Here is a 17,713-nt window from a genome sequence, read left to right as displayed (position 1 = left end):
TAACATTATCTACCAGTTGCACAATGACATTATGCTTACATTAATAAGCATACCCTGCTTAACTATACAAATCTTTTTTAGTCAATCAGGAGATGAAAAATACTGATAGTAAAACCAGAGCATTTCTGGGTGATTTGAACATTGAAAACAGTCAATACGTTCATTGTTCAGTATCACCATTTGGGAATCGGTGAGTCTAAACCGTACCTCAGAATGGATGCAATTCCATAACTGAAGAGAGGGAAAAGTGCAATAGCAATCCTTTACTCCCTCTTTTAATTCTACCTGGATTATATATTGATTTTAAAAGCTCTTAAAGTTTTAATCTTTATAATTGTTACCCTATAATTGTAGAATTAACTTTGGTGGGCAAAATGTCTACCCTACAGAGGACACGGGCAAATTCAAATTCTGTCCATCAAGGCCAGATGTATTACCCTCTGTATATGCCCCTACAAACTAGAATCAAACACTGCTCCCACCAAGACTAATAAATACGAAACCGTCAGCAGGAGTTCCTGCCCAACTACAGACTGAATGATTTGGCCGCTGACAATCAAAACACAAAGTTAGAAATACTTACTTTTTAAAACACAACAAGAAAGCAACTTACACTTGGAATCAGATCCTGCAGGAGGACAAAGTTTTGAACATTGGGACTGTCCAAGGACAGGCTGGTGGCTCTAGGATTTGTGTGGTGCATTACCCTGGGAACATCTCCGCACAGATACTTGGATGCAGCCTCTCACACTCCCATGGCCAGCTGTGTCTGGGACACAATGCTGCAGCAGTGAGCTCAACCTCGGGGGAGGAAGGAGAAACTTATATATAGCTGCTGCAGGGATGAGCTGATGGGTGCTTTCAGGAGTCCGTTTCAGCTCCCACTGGCTGGAAAATGCTGATGACATGGAAGTTGAAGGGGCTCAAATCAGTGGGACAATGAAGAACCCTATTCATCACTAAGGCATGCACAAACTGTGCCCCACGACCTAAAAAAAATAACTCGGCCTGCCAGAAGTTTGGTTTGAGTGTTTTTGTTTGTTTTGGTTTGTTTTTTTTCTCAGATCAAGTACACATTTCTCAAACTCATATGGAACCGATTCAGGACACTGAAGACTGCGATGTCAAAATCTCACCCACAGCAACTATTATCATTCTATGCAGAAAACAAAAGAAACACAGATTTTATCAACTCTGATATTAGCAATGGCAAAGTCTTATTGTCTTCACAGAGGCCTTAAGCAATCCAATATAAATGGGAGCTGAGTAAAGCAATATAGGGCTTTCAGGGCTTGACCTGTGCTTAAAGAGCAGAGTGACTATGGGGACACAATGAGAGCATGCCACTACAAAGATCTCTTCATTGCCACCTTGGGTTCACAGTTGCCTGGATCATTCCAAAAGAAGCCATCCATAAGAGAGAAGCCCATTTAATAACCTATGACTGTCTTTATGGTTTTATCCTACATAGCAAGTGTGGTATCATCAGTGAAATGACAACAACCTCAACAAAAAAACCAGTGGTTTGGCTCCTCAACTGTTCTTCAAAAATCCACTGCTGCTGTTGATTAGAACATACCTGCTTATCTTGTCAAAGGAAAGGTACTCCCTCCACCTGGGTGAGGATGCCATCTATATATATCCTTAGGTTTTCAGCTTGTGGCCCCTTTGGAGCCTCTGTCTGATGGCCGGAGCCATTCCTGACACCGGGCAAGGAGAACTGCACAACCCGGGGCTGCCTTCAGCAATGGGCAAGACGGCAGTTCTGGGAGGTAGGTATCTCCCTGGCCACAGTAATGAATGGATGTCTCGGCCAGCCCAGGAGAGCCCAGCCTGCCTCAGAAATACAGCAGGACGGCGTGAGTGCACGCAGGGAGTCCCGCTGGCATCGCAGGCGCTCGCCCCGTGGCCGCAGATGGCAGCTGAGCCCCAGGGAGTGACAGGCTCCTGATGGCAGCAGCACGTGTAGCATCTTCATGTGACATCCACAGGTGGGGCGGAGGGGAAAACAGTTTTTATCCGTTGCTATGGAGTCATGATTAGCCTGTATGTCTTCAGAGCCTGCCGAGGAGAAATGAAGGCTATTTTCTTATATAGATGTCATGAAATCAATCCTTGCAGAATTTCTGGAGTCAAAGGCTAAACAGGTTTGCCTGAATACCTTCTGTTACTTGATACAGAAATAAAACTAGCTGGGAGACCTAAAATGAGTGTCATTTTTCAGCTGGAGCTGATTGCAAAAAATTACTCTTTAGTCTCATTTGGAGTTGTTTATGCGCCCAGTAACATACAAAAGTGTGTTAAATAAAATGCAGCAATTATCGCAGAAAATGAGTCTTAGAAAATTAAGCAACACCCCCCCTCCCCTTATTGCAAAGCATAGTGACTTCAGAAGAAACTTTTCCCTTATTCTCTCCAAATGCTAAAAGAAAACCTGATGTTCTTCTTTTAAAATGTGTCTGCCTCTAGGTCTTTGGCACAGGTTTACTGATGGGAGGGCCGGCAATCTATTTAATGACTGCATTGACGTCAATAGCATAACTGAAATACTTACTAAGATGCATGAGTCCAACTTTCAGGGGGTGTGTGTTCACAGGCAGGCGCAACACACGAAACGGACTCTCGGTGGGAATGAACTACCCCTGAAGAGCAAAAAACAGCCTCTGGACATCCCCAGTGTTGCCTGGAGCTTGGTCAGCTGCGCTTGCTTTTTCTGCAGGTAACTTTTAAGCTTCACTTTGAAATGCACTTTTAATTTCTCCAAGCAATAAGAATCACTTTACCATTCAACAGCCTTAATTTTACTCAGTCACATCATTAAGCTGATATCTATCTCATTTCTTTTAGAGTTTTGCTTAGTTTCTAAAGAATCTGCAACATTATAGCACTGCATCCGTTAAAAGTAGTATTTGTAGGTGATAATATTTATAGGTAAGTCTACAGCACCACTGAATTTACTGTGCACAGCCAGTTAATTTCTAGCTCAGCTATTTGGTAATACATGGTTCCTCTTGCACTCTTGTTAAAAGCCTAAAACACCACATCTACTTGACTTGTACAATCTCACTCAAAATCAAAAGGCCAGATCATCAGCCAAACTCACAGCAGACCAACAGCATTTCAAAATGAATCCTCTATTTCGTATATGCCCAGAGCCATTCTCTGCGCGCCAAGCAGAGGAAGTATGGTGCAAGAGCGCGAGCTCCATACTAATTACTTGGGATTTATAGATATTTGTAACCAAGAGCTGACTTTGATGCACAGGGCTTGTTAACTCCTACAAGAAGTTGGGACTCTCATTAGCACAAGCACCAGCATTATCCAGTCTTTTGTTTATGCTTTATACAAATGTTCGTGCACGAGTCTGTGTACAACTTACACCCACATAAAAAATGAAAGAGTACAAGTTTTGAGTTCGTGTAAAGGCATGTGAGAAGTGCAGACAAACGTGCAGATGTACAGGAAAGCAGAGGCTAAGGCACCAGCAAGAAAAATACCAATCTTTCACTCCCATCCCCAGAGAGGAATTTTAACAAAGGTTTAATCCCATGAGCCCTGAAAAGCCTGTGTGTGACATATCCCAAAGTGCTACACCCCCCAAGGCCTCGGGTTGCAAAGCAAATCAGCTATATTATATTGCTAGGTATATAATTAATTGTGAGGACAGACTATAATTATTCAGTGTTGAAAGTATCCAAGGGGCACTTGGTTGCCTGCTCTGGAGAAAAGTTTCTGCAAACCCCTCACAGCTCTGGGAAGCACACAACACTGTTTGACCCTTAACACTATGCTTTGCTCCTATCAGCCACCAGTAACATTTAAATGCAGCAGCCTATCAAAGGAACCAGTATAGGAAAATACTGTCCATCTGGGTATCGATCTTTTGGCAGAAATGTGCCACCTCTCCCCTGTCCCCCTGTTCATCCGGAGAGGCTTCTCGTTCCCCATTGTGTCACGAGTGGTACAGCGCTTTCTCTGCAACCTCTGCGACGGAGAGGAGGGGGTTCATTTACCGCAGCGCCCACAGGGAACGCACAGGCTTTTGCATGTGCACTGCAAAGGTAAGGTGATGGCATGAAGAGCCCATGCGAGTCCAGGCAAACATGAAGACCAGGTACACAAGCACTGTCAAGCAGTGAGGGAGAAGCCTTGATATTAGGAACCTAAGCAAACAGCACCGATCCTGTGCTGAGCTGAGAGAAAGAATGTGGTAAAATATGAAAAAGTCCTGGGAAAAATACAGAGGAAACAAAACAGATGGAGAAAAGATTGTACCAAAATGGGTGGAAGAATGAGAGAGGCTTAGACTGAATGTGGCAGCCAGTGAATGATGATTTAATCCAGAGGGAATTAGGGCCAGTGGATTAAATAAATATGGAGGAAGGAACAAAACTAAGCAGGAACCTCCAGACTCGTTGCTGGTTAAAGACTTTACTAGTTGAATCAATTGGGTAGGAACTAAAGACCTTTCACGGATGCCAGGGGAGGGGAGAGCTGAATTGAGAAGAGAAGGTGCTGATGGAAGAGAAGGCTTCACTGAGCCCAAGGTAGCACAAAGGTCAATGAAAGTAACTGTGGCAGAGGCCGCATTTAAAAAAAAAAAAAAAAAAGGCAAACAGGAGAAAGAAACATCACAGACACTTGTGTGACAATGTGTTTGTGACAATGTGTTTATATGATGGTTTCTGTAACTCCAGAGAAGGTAGTTGGGTAGCACCCGTTCATAATCCTGGCCCTGCGCAATTGCGCTCTGTAATGCTATATATCGCTTAGGAACCTCATGGCCTGAAGTATTCCCATTATCCTTCCCAGCTGTGGAGTACATGAGCTAATTAAGGATTTATGTATTTTTTGCTATGGCTTCATATTTCCATGTTATGGTTTCTCAGTTAATTCATAAAAGCAATTTTGTTCGTTCCTGTGATCTGCAGTTATAACAAAATAACAGGAAAAATCTGCCAGATTTACTTAAGCTGATACCAAGGACAGAACACAGGATGTTCAATACATATTCCTCTTCCTTTTATGGCTGTGGTTATAAGGTTAAGAAAGCTCTGAAATTTACAATGACATTGGGATTGGCTTTGAAAGCACTTTGTCCTATGAAAAACCTGGCCAGAATTTTTCATACTTTCAAGAAAATGAAAGCAAAAAAGAAAAAGAATTTCATAATTTCGACACAGCTCATTCATTTTGCTATGGGCCTGGGTCCTCAGTGATGCAACTCCTTGGGAGTGCACTAGCAACAGATTTGGCTCCTCTCCGTTTGAAACAACTGACAAATCCTGCAATATTCTAGCTGGAGTAAACAGCTGGCATGTATTACTTCCCGTGCAAATACTGAATGTAATTTGTCTCCCTCCAGGGTAATTTTATTAATGTATGCTAGTTTGCTTTAAACCCTGAGTTCTGTACTTTTCATAACAGGATATAAATCACTCCACTAATGACAAATAAAAGGAGACATATACGAGGTGCTCATACTGATGTCAATTGATTGTGGTAAATCTATGAATCAATGTGTGACACGGGAGAGCTAAATAAAATTCCGAGCTTTGCCAACTAACCAATCTAGAGAATATAAACACATTTCATTTCAAAACACATTTTTTTACCTAGAGGGATGTAACGCAGCCTAGTCCCAATCAAAACATTACTGTTTCCTTCTCCAAAACTTTCAGGAAAAACACTCTGCGTCCTTTCAGACACAGGAGCCATTGGCACATAACTGGAAGTGTTCTGGTAGGAAAATCTCTCCTTCCTTTCATAACTTCCAAATCAGAAGCCATCTAGGGAAAAAAAGCTGCAAACACTAAAAAAAAAAAAAAAAAAAAAAATCCCCTAAAAAATCTTTGTTTTTGCTGCATTTAAATGGAAACTTCCTTAGAAAGTAAACAGCCGTCATTGTTTTCTGCTATACTGAAATGAGTTACAATATGTAACAAAGGCTGTAAAGAGGTAAAGGCAGGCAATCACCAAATTGATCAAGGGAACTGCTGTACAGAATAACTACAGCCTCCACGGGAAACAAGAGAGGCTCTACAGAAACCTGGAATGCACTCTGGGCAGCAAAGTGGGGACACCAAATTCAACAAGTAAATAAGGTCAGAAATTCAGACTGGTCCTGGTTTACATGCTAGAATAGCACAAAATAAGAAAATAAATTAACTGCAGGATAGGGTAACACTGGCATTCCTCACTACACCTCTGTTTTCACGTGAGCGCAGGGAGAACGTGAGCTGAGGGTACACAGCCTCTCACAGAAGCAAGTAGGCAGGTGTCTGGGCGCTGGCCCCACTTGAGAAGAGCGCATCCCCTCTCTCCGCTACGACTCTAAGCCTTGTGAACTACCTGACAATTTGTGAGCGTGACAGCTCTATCAGGCTGTTTTTCAGTCTTCCTTCACTGTGTCAGAGCTGCTGTCCCTTCTCAGCAATCTCACTCCTGACACCCTCAGCACAGGGGTGTGACAGTACGGCAGATGCAATGTCTTAGGCTGGCCAGGAAGAGATTGCTTCAGCCTAGAGACTAGATCCTGTGAGAGTTGGTAAAATTCATCAACAAAAATAATCTGAAACTGCATTTAATTAAGAACCCCAGGCTTTTTCACTAATAATGTCAATATTGGTTTCTTTCCTGTAGGAAATAACACAATTTCCTATCAATCTCAAAAATATTTCTTATTCTTATCTACAAACTATCACAATTTACTTAAGTTCTCATGATATAAGTCACATTTTTTGTTTCATTTGAAGACTTCACCTAAAGTCCGTTTAGATTCATGGTTAAGAACTCATTTACTTGAGGTGCCATGAATCCAGCCTGTACTCTTCTACTTTTGAAAAATTCCACCAGCTGCTTAGCTGCAGTTTTCTTCCACAGTCCTTTTGTTACCAAATAAAAATCTGCATACTGAAAATGCATCCAGCGTGGCTCATTTCCACATCTGGACATTTTCTTTTTTTACATCTCAGGGCAGATGTTAATATAATTTATTTTAGATATATTCACCTATCCACACATAATTACTAGCACTGAAACATTAAAAACCATGAGTCAGGATCACAAGGTTAAAAATGCTAAAAGCTGGATTCTTCTCAGTTGCTTTCTCTTTTTGAGCTTTGCAAGGTTAACACAAATCTTGCTCTACAATTATGTGTGTCAGACCCTTCAGTCAAAAAGGAAGCTGAAATCTTCATGTATTCCCAGCATTAGAAGCTTGGGTTAGCTAAAAAGTAACAAGTTTCCTATGGCTCATGTTGGAAATACTGTAGAAAAATATCCACAAAGTGTTAAAAGGTTGAAAGCAATTGTTTCCACAGAAAGTGTTAAGAAAATTAACCTAAAAATTCCTGGAAGGGAATTCTCTCCTCATTATTAGATTCTCTAACTTATATAAACAGATCTATGGAAAGCTTATGAAATTTTCCATGATTTTTTCCACACAGGCCACAAAATCAAAGTCTTGCTAGAACAGATTTTTAAATAAGGTGACGAGTTGCATTCCTGCTAGCTCTGACTCGACACTGTTCCCAGAGAGGGAGTGAAAGAAGAGTTTAAGATCGTGTTGTCCAGTTTTGCTTCTGCATCAGAGGTTTCCACATGCCATTAACAAGTTTTGAAGAACCTAATCTGGAAGTCTCCAGGTCTATACGTGTCCCCAGACAGTAAATAATACACAGCATGAAAGGAAATGATAGTTAGTTATCCAGGCTTCACACACTGTAAAAATTAAGCTTTATTAGTCCCTCTGAGCACATAATTATTGGAAAGGCTGAGATTAAACCTTACAAATGGCACTCCTCCAAATCTTATCTACTTCTTTGTGGGAGTAACCTTTAAATTAGTGCAAGTAGGGCCAGCTCTGTTCTTGAGAGGGGTCCTACAAGGCCTCAGCACTGCATGGCTAAACCCAGGTGTAAAAATAAAGAAATTTGTCATAAATAAACAGCAGGCTGCCTCCGCTTCCCATCCTCAGTACTTCACCCTACCTGAGCAGCCCCCTGCTCCCACCAGGACTGCTCTCTGCCTCCGCTAACTGGGCTCACACTGCTGCCTACCCCACCTTGTTTTGGTACCCCAGGCAGACGCTGAGCCCCCTCGGGGGTCCCTTGCTCGCCCAGGCTCTAGCGCAAGCTGTACGCAGTGTGCTGCCCAGTGCCCTCCGTCCGGAGGCTTTGCTTGGTGTTATTCTCCTCCATGATCGTAGTCAAACCTACTTGTGTTTGCTGTGGTCTCTGACCCGACCCGAGGGTGAGGACAAGGCGACTGAGGGACACTGTGTGCAGGGGGTGGGGGGCAGACAGGAAAGAAGATGCGATTAGCCACACTCACTGACTTCTGCTCTTGTTTGACTGCTAAATGTAGATTTCAAAAGACTGCAAGCAAACAATGAAACAAAAAATGCCGTTCCAGGGCAGCCTAATAAAAGCAGAGGAAGTTTCACCTGAGAAAGGTTTTTGAGATTGCAATTTTTACACAGATCACATGGAAACAAACTGAAATAAACAGGATAAAAAAAACCCAGCTGTGTCTGAGCCTGTTCAAGGCTTGTAGGCTGGGGCTTGTCCAGGCCTGTGCAGCACAGGGACTCAGAAGAATAGCAGTCACTGTGGCCGTGACTATCAAACCAAAATCATGTTCATCTTTTATGCTAACATACAAGGGTAAACGCAAAACCCAAACTATTAAAATAACAATATTTGAGCCTCATGGTTCTCTTGTATTGGTTTTGCACAAATAACTCAGAAGAAGCTCTACGAGCCCAGAACTGCACCAGGGGGAGGGGGCAGAGAAGCAGCTGTTAGTAAAATGATGTGCAACGAGCATCGTCTGCATTGGACCTTGCAGGTGATTATCAAAGTCACACACATACCTTGCAGGTTAACTCTGGAGACAGGTGGCTGACTCGTTGCTGGAGATCTCCTAAGAGGGATAAAGAATACTCTATAAATAGGTATTATTTTATCCTTTCAAACCCTGCTGGCAGTTCAAACTGCCAACTCCCACAGTTAAAAATCCTTTTTCATACTCACAAAGAAGCCCAAAACACTTTAAAATGATCTGGCAGTTAATGAGCAGTATCAATATATCCGTTAGGAAAACCCAGAGATGTATGTCCCCTGGCTAGGCACACACACATGCTGGAAAGAAGGTATACCAGGAAAGATGTGTCCTCATCCCATACTGCCTTTGCAACTTTCTGCTCAAAGTATGCCTGGAAGTCAGCAAGGGCCGGTCTCTGTGCTTGAAGGGGTCAGTGGGTCCCCCAGAATCAAGGCCTTCTCCTGAAAAGCTTTTCCCTACAAGGTCTGATCTGGACCCTGACGTAATGTCAAACACTACACCAGCACACAGGCTGCAAGGCAATGCCATAGGTAAGGTGAGAAATGTACAGCTTTAAACCCCACAGTTAACAGTTTGAATTGCACCTGGAAGCAAGTAAAGATGCTGCAGTCACTAGTGTAAGCTCTGGAACAGCTGAAGGACTTGTTTTTGACTAGGAGCAACAATTTCATCAGAAAAGTCTGGATTTTGGAAGGACCAAAAGCTATTTGAAAAATTGGTTCAAGTCAAGCAAACAGGGCCTGACTGGAAAAAGGGTGCAGTATTTCTCCAAATGTCAAAATACTTTATTGTGAGATTTGCCAAATAAAACTGTTAACTTTTCAAGTTGAAACCATAATTTACTTGGGAAAAAAGAGACTTCTTTTTTAAAGAAGGTAAAAAAGAGAGTTGACACCAAACCCGAGATACTTCATTTTGGATTGAATGCAGTATTTCAGGCTGACCAAAAACGAAACTTTGGGCTTTTGCCTCCCTAAGAAGTTTCTGATACATTTTAACTGAAGCCAGATTTCCCCACACTCTCTCTCAGCCAACCTCCTAACCCCAATTTTTTGAGTCAGCCACTGAACTGAAACATCCATTATTTGCCAGCTCTCCTTTGAAGCTAAAATCAAAGCAAGTGAGCGGCTCAATTCTGCTGCAATTGTAGCTCCAGGGGGTTCTTCAGAAGTGCTCCAGGAAGGGCTTGCTAACCAGGTAAGATCTGCGTTAGAGTAACGCAGCTACAGTCCAGCTTCAAACCCTCGGCCCTAGCCTCCCGATCTGCCGGCAGCGCGTGGGCCGTGGAGCTCCAAAGCCTGCTCCTCAGCAGCAGGCTCCCCTGGGTGCAGCACCCGCTTGCCGGCTGGGATTTCAAAGGCTCAGCTTTTCTGGAGGGAGCTGCGGGACCCAGATTCTTCGAAGGGTTCAGCACAGGGCACACATTTTGGATGCCGGCTTCTCTGAAAATCTGCCCTGACCTGCCTCTGCTGAGCCTTTGAAAAGCCAAATCTTGAAATCTCTAAAAAACAGAAACTCCCCAACAGGGACACCACGCCGTGGCTGCAGCGCTTCCAGTATCTGGGGAGACGTGCTCCAGGTATCTCCAAACCCCGCGCTGAGTTGCACAGACATGCCTTCGGGGGGGTGGGGAGGGATGAACCAGTATTCAGTAGGGTATTCCCCGCTGCAGAGCCTGAAAAGGGAATGGCACCGCTCTTGGCATCCTCAAATTACGTCCTGGCTGTGCCCATCCTGGTTTCTGTGGCAGCCAAGGCACAGGCAACAGAGACCCAGAGATCTGGGTTTCGGCAGCACTTCTTAGTCCCTTCTAAGACACCACCACGTTCAAGTGTACATGGCTCCCGCTTCCCGCTCCTTCTCTCTTGCCGGCGGGTATTAAGAGGAGTAGGCGCCGGATGCTTTCTGACCGTGTCCTGGGCTGCGTCTGCCAAACTCAGGCACTCCGAAACCATTAATCATACTCTCCTCATTTCCAATCAGGAAACTGCCTTAAAAACCCTGACGTTAAAGTCCGAAAAGTATGACTTCTAGTTGTTTTTTTTTCCTCCAGCCCTTAGCATTCATATTTTCCAGCATTTCTGTAAATATGTGGGACAGCATCCTCTTTTTCTTTCTTGGGCCAGGAGGGGTGGAGGAGGAGGAAAAAAGAGGGGAGAGGAGGGGCTAAAGAAAAGCTAAGGTTCTCATGATCCCCAGAGCAGAAGTTGAAGTAAAATACCACGTATCATGAGACATATGATAAAATCATGAGCTGGCAGCACGGCTGTAACCCAGCAGAGCTGTTTGGAAACTGTGCGGGAAGCTCTGCAGTGCCTGGAAGCACATTCCGCCACGGACTTGGATGTTTGGTACATAATGGTTTAAACATTTAACGACTTTTACTTTGGCCGGGCAAATGACTTTATACCTCAATCAAATCTGGGAATGTTTTCAAAAGGACACTGCAAGATGCCTGTGTGTCCTACAGGTTACGCCCTTGCTTCCTTCCGGCCCCATCCAATTGCAGATTCCTCATTAGGAACTGCTGAAATGCTTGAGCTGTTCAAAAAAGCAAAGCTTAAAAAAAGGAATCTATTTCAGCCATCTGTTTTTCTATTAACCTCCATCTTGGAACGCGGCGGTTCCTTCCCATCAGAATTTGCAAACAGAAATCAACGGGAGGAAAACCTCACGCCTGGATAAAAAGCTGGGCTTTATGTAAAATACAAGATTGCACTGGAAGGCAGAAAGAAGAGTCCGCGGTGGGCACCCTGGTGATGCCGCTCACGCGTGCAGCAGTGAAGCAAGCCCTTGGCGTCCCACTGGAGTGCACTTTTGCACCTCATCCTTCGCTTCAGGTGCCAGCGGGACACGCCGAGCAAGCAGCGCCTGCCAGTCCCAGGGTGGGATGGGTGGGTGCGTAACCGACGTCACCAGGAACGAATGATGCTGGTTTCATGCAAAACAGCTCTCTTGGGGCAAAACAGGCCAGCAAATGATGATGACTGGCTCATTATAAATAGCTAAGGGGAAACGGTGGTTCCGGACAAAGACGTAAAAAGGAGTTTGTTTGGTTTCTCCTGTTCAGCAGGTATAAAAAACCAACATCCTCCTCTTCAGCTCAGCGCATCACCTTCCCCATTCGGTGCAATTACAGTGTCAAACGAAGCGACGTAGGATCCCTGGCTTGCCCGCAGCACAGGCCAGTTCTCTGGGCAGCCCTTCACGGAGCTGAGCTGCGGGATGCTGCTGCCTGCCCTGCCAGGGAAATCCTTACCGTCCCCACAGCCTCGTGCTCGGGGTTTCCTTCATCGGTGTCTACCCTTTGGCCGTGACCGCCTCTCTTGTGAAACAATGGCGGAAACGCATGGCAGCACCACAGCTTGAACGAACACCGACGACGCCTCCGCTCCGAGCTGGGCGCTTAACGAACGCCTGGCACAGCCGAGGTGGCAAAGCGAGGATGATACCACATCACACGCGCGCAACACGCCCAGAAACGCATCGCACCCCCTTTCCCAAGAAAGAAATACATCGCTCCCTCCTCAGGCACGCCGTGCTTTCCCACTCTCTCCGGCCAGGCGCCATCACTGAGCAGCGAGGGCCGCCACACCGGCAGGCCAAGAGCCTCTCTCGGGGATAAGGGGACACAAGACCGCTGTGAGGAAGGGGAAACGAGGCGGGGGGGGGGGCTTCGCCGGGTCGGTGGCCATAACCCCGGCGGTGTTCCCTGAGGGGAGAAACGACGGGCGGCGGGCTGCGCTCTGGCGCCCCCTGGCGTCCCGCCCAAACGGCGGAGTGGGCCCGCAGGCGGGGCGCCGGTAGCTCGGGGACCGGCGGCGGGGGGGGGGGGAGTCCGAGCAGGGCCGGCGGCGGCCGGGGAACCCGGCCGCCGCCGGCCCTGCTCGGACTCCCCCCCCCCCCCCGCCGCCGGTCCCCGCTGCGTGGGAGCCGTAAAGGAAAGAAAAACCGAGGGGCTTACTTGTTGGAGGTGCCGTGCAAATTGGTAAGGAGCGTGAAGTTGTTCCTCACGCTTCGTAGGCTCGCCAGCACCTGTGAGGGAGGCAAAACCGGAGACGTTATCTTCTCCGCCTGAGGTTTTCGGGTTTTTTTTTTTTTGGTTTGTGTTGTTGGTGTTTTTTTTTTTTTTTTTTTTAATTTGAGAGGCCAGCGGGCTGCCAACTCACCTGGGCGAAAGGTGTGACAATCAGGTCGTCCCCATGCCTAAGGAGAAAGGGAGAAAACGTGTAAATTTACCTCAAACAGGGCGTCATTCACTTTTACAGAGGGAGGTTCCCCCCAGGCAGCGTCCGCGACAAAAAAAACCCCCCACAACATTAACCCATGCAGCGTTTATTTAACACTACATAAAATCTTGTTCCTAATGGAAAGGTCTCACAGTGTATATCCAAAACAACCCGGCTGGAGCGACTGTTCAGATTGGCAACACCAGGCAATAAAAGCCAGGAAATTCAAAAGTTAAGGCAGCATGCTTGCACCGTGGTGGAAAAAAACCCCATAACGGTCCAGGGAAAGGTCAGCTTTGAATTTCCTGGCTTTTGTTATCTCTGTCACAGTCTTTAATGTTATTCAGACCCCGGGTTTTATCCGGGCGTTTTCATCACGGAAGATGTGAGCAGAAGTTCTGAGAAAAATACATAGTCACTGTCAATAAGAGGGATTTTTTTTTTTTTTTGGCGATATTATGTATAGCACTTGTGCATATATGAAAAATCCAGTATGATTTACCTAACCGAGACATGGCAGGGTAGAGGTATTGCTGTGCAGCACAGACCTGACAGCAGCTGGAAAGCAAGGCAATCCAGCGTGGCTGCCGGTGGCCTCCCGTCCCTCTGGGTGTTTTGTCACGACGTCTACCTGATGCACGGAGGGCAGGCGAGCAGGCATGGCTGCAGGCAGGAGAGAGCAGGCATGGCTGCAGGCTGCCTCGGGCACCTCTGGAAAGGTGTCCGCCAGTGTTGGACCCCTTCAAAGGGGTATTCTCCCTGACTGTGCTGCCACAGAGCACGTCCAACGTGTCCAGACTCAGGTATCAGTGCTGCTAAGTCTACATTTTAATGAAAGTTGTCTCAATGCTGATGTCAAAACCAGGTCGGTGCCTGCAGTAAATGGACACCTCTAACTGCAGGCAGCTATGAAGTTGGGGGAAATGAGGGTGGTGGGCACAGCTGGACGGGGCTTTCCCCGCCCCAGCACAGCTGTCTCCTCCAGCACACTGCTGGGAATGCGGGGCAATTGTTAAAATCCACCATTTACACCAAACATGGTATTTGCATAATTTGGAGTGGTTACTCTGTCTCCGGTAAATATTTACTAAATGTTAACTAACAAGGAGGGATGTTCTCTTTCAGGAGAATTCTCCTCTTGGATCTCGCTAATATTTAGATTTCTATTTCATGACGAAACTTGCACGGCTTTCATAACAGTTAAACTTTTTTTTATGAGCACTTTTTAACAGCTTAATGGTCACTTTAAAACTTTAAACTGTGCCTTTTAAAATAAAGGGCTGCAAATCCAGGACACTCATTTAAGCTCCACACTCTGTGTTGTATTGATCCTCTCAAGCTCAACCATCTGTCTCGGCTTTTTGCTGCATTTTCCGCTCAGTTCTAGCGAACAACCCATGACAGAAAACAGGATGGAGAAGAGTAATACTGTAAATGTAAGTACAGTCACGTTTCTATTGTCCAGGCCAATGGAGCGTTACCTACTTAAGAAAAAGCAGAGATGATGTTAACCAGGCTCTGAGAACACACGGTGAGAGTGCAACAGAGAAAAGAGAGTGCAAGCAAGCCAAGTGCTGGAGCGACAGGGTTCTCCTGCCTGCAGGTCCAGCGGAGACATGGGCAGCTTGCAGCGGTCTCTGCCCTGAGCACAGCCCAGGCTTTACCCTGCAGTTAGCTGCAAGTGCTTCACGCCCCAAACACAAACTCCCACGTGAAGAACTAATACCAAGAAATGTAAACTGCAAAAATTCTCTGTTATTTCAGGGTACAGATTTGAAAGCACTTCTGCTAAATTATGAAGAAAAGGGGAATATTTTAAGGATGGGATGGGGAGAGGGAAGTCATGCTTTGGCAGACCATAAAAGCACCCATCTTGGGCACTCAGGCTATGAAATGTGAGTACCACCCCTAAGCTCCTCTTAACAGAGCTCTGAGGATTAGAGGAGGCCATGTAAAGCTCTTAGTTACTGTAAAATGTGATGTGGGCTGAATTTATGCTTACTGTTCACTTGGGAGAGAAGAGTTCCTGGACATCGTCTTTGGTGATAAGTCATAGTCGCTGTCGGATCTGTACAGGAACGACTCCCTGCGCTGGCTGTGGCCCGGGAACGTCGTGTGCAATACGAGTCCTGACGAGGAGCTGGCCTGCGGGTCCAGCGGGCTGCGACCTGGTGACGGGCCATTTTCCACATCGAAGCTGTGAACGAAACACATACTGTGTGTCACGCGCATCTGCCAAAAGATGTTTTTCAGTGCATGTGTCACGTTTGCGTTGCCCACACCGTGTCATTTGCTTGGTACAGGAGACGCAGGGCTACATTTACTGGAGCCTCTTGCTGGCATATTTCTATTGTATGCAAGGAGGACTCTGCATTATGATAAAACATTTACCCCTGAGGCTTCTTTCCTGACTACATCTGCTCAGTCTTCCTTCAGCCTGAATTTCTCTAAGCTCAGCACAGCTCCTGTCGCTCTCAGCATGAACAGGCAGCAGCTAAACACCATCACCAAGCTCTGCAGCTCTCCCCACGCCGCCCCCGTGGCTGCAGTGTTTGCACAAGTCAGGGGGTTCGATTTGCCAGACCTCACTCCGAGCCTTACAGGCATAACAGGGACTGAAGAACTTATGACATGCCACCATCCTCCAGCCAAGCCCTGTCCCCATCTGCTCTGGAAGCCAACTTTTGAAATCCTGCGAGGTTGGTGAGGACTTCGCAGTTGTGCAAGCTGGATGCCCAAATCTCTTTTCAGCCATAGTTCACGTCTTAGCCACACAAGGTATTAGTTCAGTGCATTTTAAACAGCTGGGCTGCAAAATGGAGGACTGTTTAAAAAATTTTTAAAAAGCCCCAAACCTTCTGTCACTGTTTCCATTATACACTCACTTTCTTACGGTTTCATAACTTGGCTGCTGCAACTTGTGGCTGAAGTCACCCTGGACACTTTAGCAAGTGACACCCCTCGTAAACCCTGAAAATAAGCAGGTTGGCTTCCTTTGCTTGGGCATTTGGATCTGATATAAATACCATATGCGTGACCATGTTCCAGCTAAGCCAAGTGAAGTACGGCTGTGTTCAGTATGAATTTTCTTGCTTTTGGAAGTCTGAGGCTTCATCTCATTTGCAGTGGGAGTTGAGTCCTCACTCCTACCAGGGCACGTGCCTCTCCCCATTCCCAATGGTCTCCCAATTTATTGTGCCTGACGACCGCCCTCAACGGCACCACCCAGCTGGGCATGCACTCAGACTGCTGCCACAACATTGGGCTGCGATCCCTGCCATACATTTCTCCATCCCTCCCTGTTGCTGCCTGCCCCCACTCATCATATTAAGTCAAAAGGAGACCTGAGCATGGTGGCAGGGAAGACCCTGTCTCTCTCTCCACTCTGCAGAGCACGCAGAGTGCTTTTCACTACTGCACGAGGAGGCAGATAAAGTATCCAGGCAAAAAAGCCAGCAAAAACTCTGGTAGACCTGAAAGTAATGCACAAAACTGTGAAAAAAATAAGGGAGTCTGTGTCCAGTTGCAAAACGTATCTCGGCTTACTCTCCTTCTCTATTGTGAGTCCATACATACCCACACAGGTTGACCGAGGGATAAATGAGAAGAGGTAAACAAACATCAAACACTGCAGAAAGGAATCACAGGTAGAGAAGGTCTCAGAGAAAACCGCTGACGTGAAGGTGTCATTGCTGAACTTGACCTGCATTATTTCGACATGAGGCTGCAGAGAACGAAAGACCAAGCAGGCTCAGAACAAAGGCAGCCTCTCCCCAGTTCCAACAGTGACCAGACACCTCGAAGCACTAAGGCCTTCTATCTCCTGATCAGGAAATCTGATTGAAATCCAAACTTTATGGCATAGCCTGTCCATGGTTCTCTGGGTACTGGCAAGAAGGACGCAGAGCAGGGGACAAACTCTCTCACCATTCAAAACCCAGGCACCAACTACAACCTCAGTCTTAGGTTTTGCAGAAGCATTTCAGGTTCCTGTATAGTAAAACTGAATGCCTCTCCTGGAGAAGCACTGAGCTGTGGTGTGAGACCAAACTGCATCCACCGATGCAAGAGGGGGACGCAGGAGCTGCCCTGGAAGCAGCAGCGATGGGGAAACACAGGCTGCATGCCCTGACGTGGCAGCTCCTGATGCAAGCCGCTTCCTGGCATACACCAACTACTTTGTATGAACAACAACTGACGAATTACTGAAAAATTTATCAAATATCAGTAATAACACATTGCGTGTGAGGGATTGCATACTTTGCTTAAGCAGCTACATTTATAACATAAATATTTATTTACAGTTGTGTATGTGCTTGGGAGGGAGTGGGTGCTCAGACAGTTACTATTTTTGAGGTCTCCAGAAACTACTTACTGGGGTGGAGCAATAAAAGACTAGGTCTCCTGGCAGTTATTCTGCTCCTCATGGCTGCAGATAGAGGGTAACTACTTTGGTCTCGTGCTATTTGGTCCCACATACGGTTCCTCAAGAATTAAAAAATGCATGGGAACATGCATTTCATTAATGCAATCAAAAAATGCAGAAGCACCAGTGCAAAGGTTTTTAGATTCTTTGGAAATCCAAAGGCAGGGCACCAGTATAATACAGTACGCATTGCAGGAGATTCCTACATCTA

The 17,713-nt window shown here is 46.0% G+C and overlaps 1 protein-coding gene across 4 annotated transcripts in view; it reads right to left on the bottom strand.

Moving 5' to 3' along the window:
• Positions 1-17,713, bottom strand: part of PDE4B (phosphodiesterase 4B) — a 220,742-nt gene that overhangs the window by 46,240 nt on the left and 156,789 nt on the right. For 3 of the 4 annotated variants that reach the window (XM_030032360.2, XM_030032362.2, XM_030032363.2), the window contains 4 exons: positions 15,079-15,273; positions 13,017-13,053; positions 12,812-12,882; positions 8,876-8,925 (listed from right to left, as the gene is read on the bottom strand). In XM_030032360.2, the coding sequence (XP_029888220.1) occupies positions 8,876-8,925; positions 12,812-12,882; positions 13,017-13,053; positions 15,079-15,273 (353 nt within the window). Of the gene's footprint in view, positions 1-7,613; positions 7,628-8,875; positions 8,926-11,322; positions 11,361-12,811; positions 12,883-13,016; positions 13,054-15,078; positions 15,274-17,713 lie in introns of all 4 variants that reach the window. The other variant, XM_030032365.2, reaches the window with a different exon arrangement.

This window comes from Aquila chrysaetos, chromosome 12 (assembly GCF_900496995.4).
Source record: "Aquila chrysaetos chrysaetos chromosome 12, bAquChr1.4, whole genome shotgun sequence".
In the NCBI taxonomy this organism is placed as follows: domain Eukaryota; kingdom Metazoa; phylum Chordata; class Aves; order Accipitriformes; family Accipitridae; genus Aquila; species Aquila chrysaetos.
This window is presented reverse-complemented; position numbering and strand designations above follow the sequence as displayed.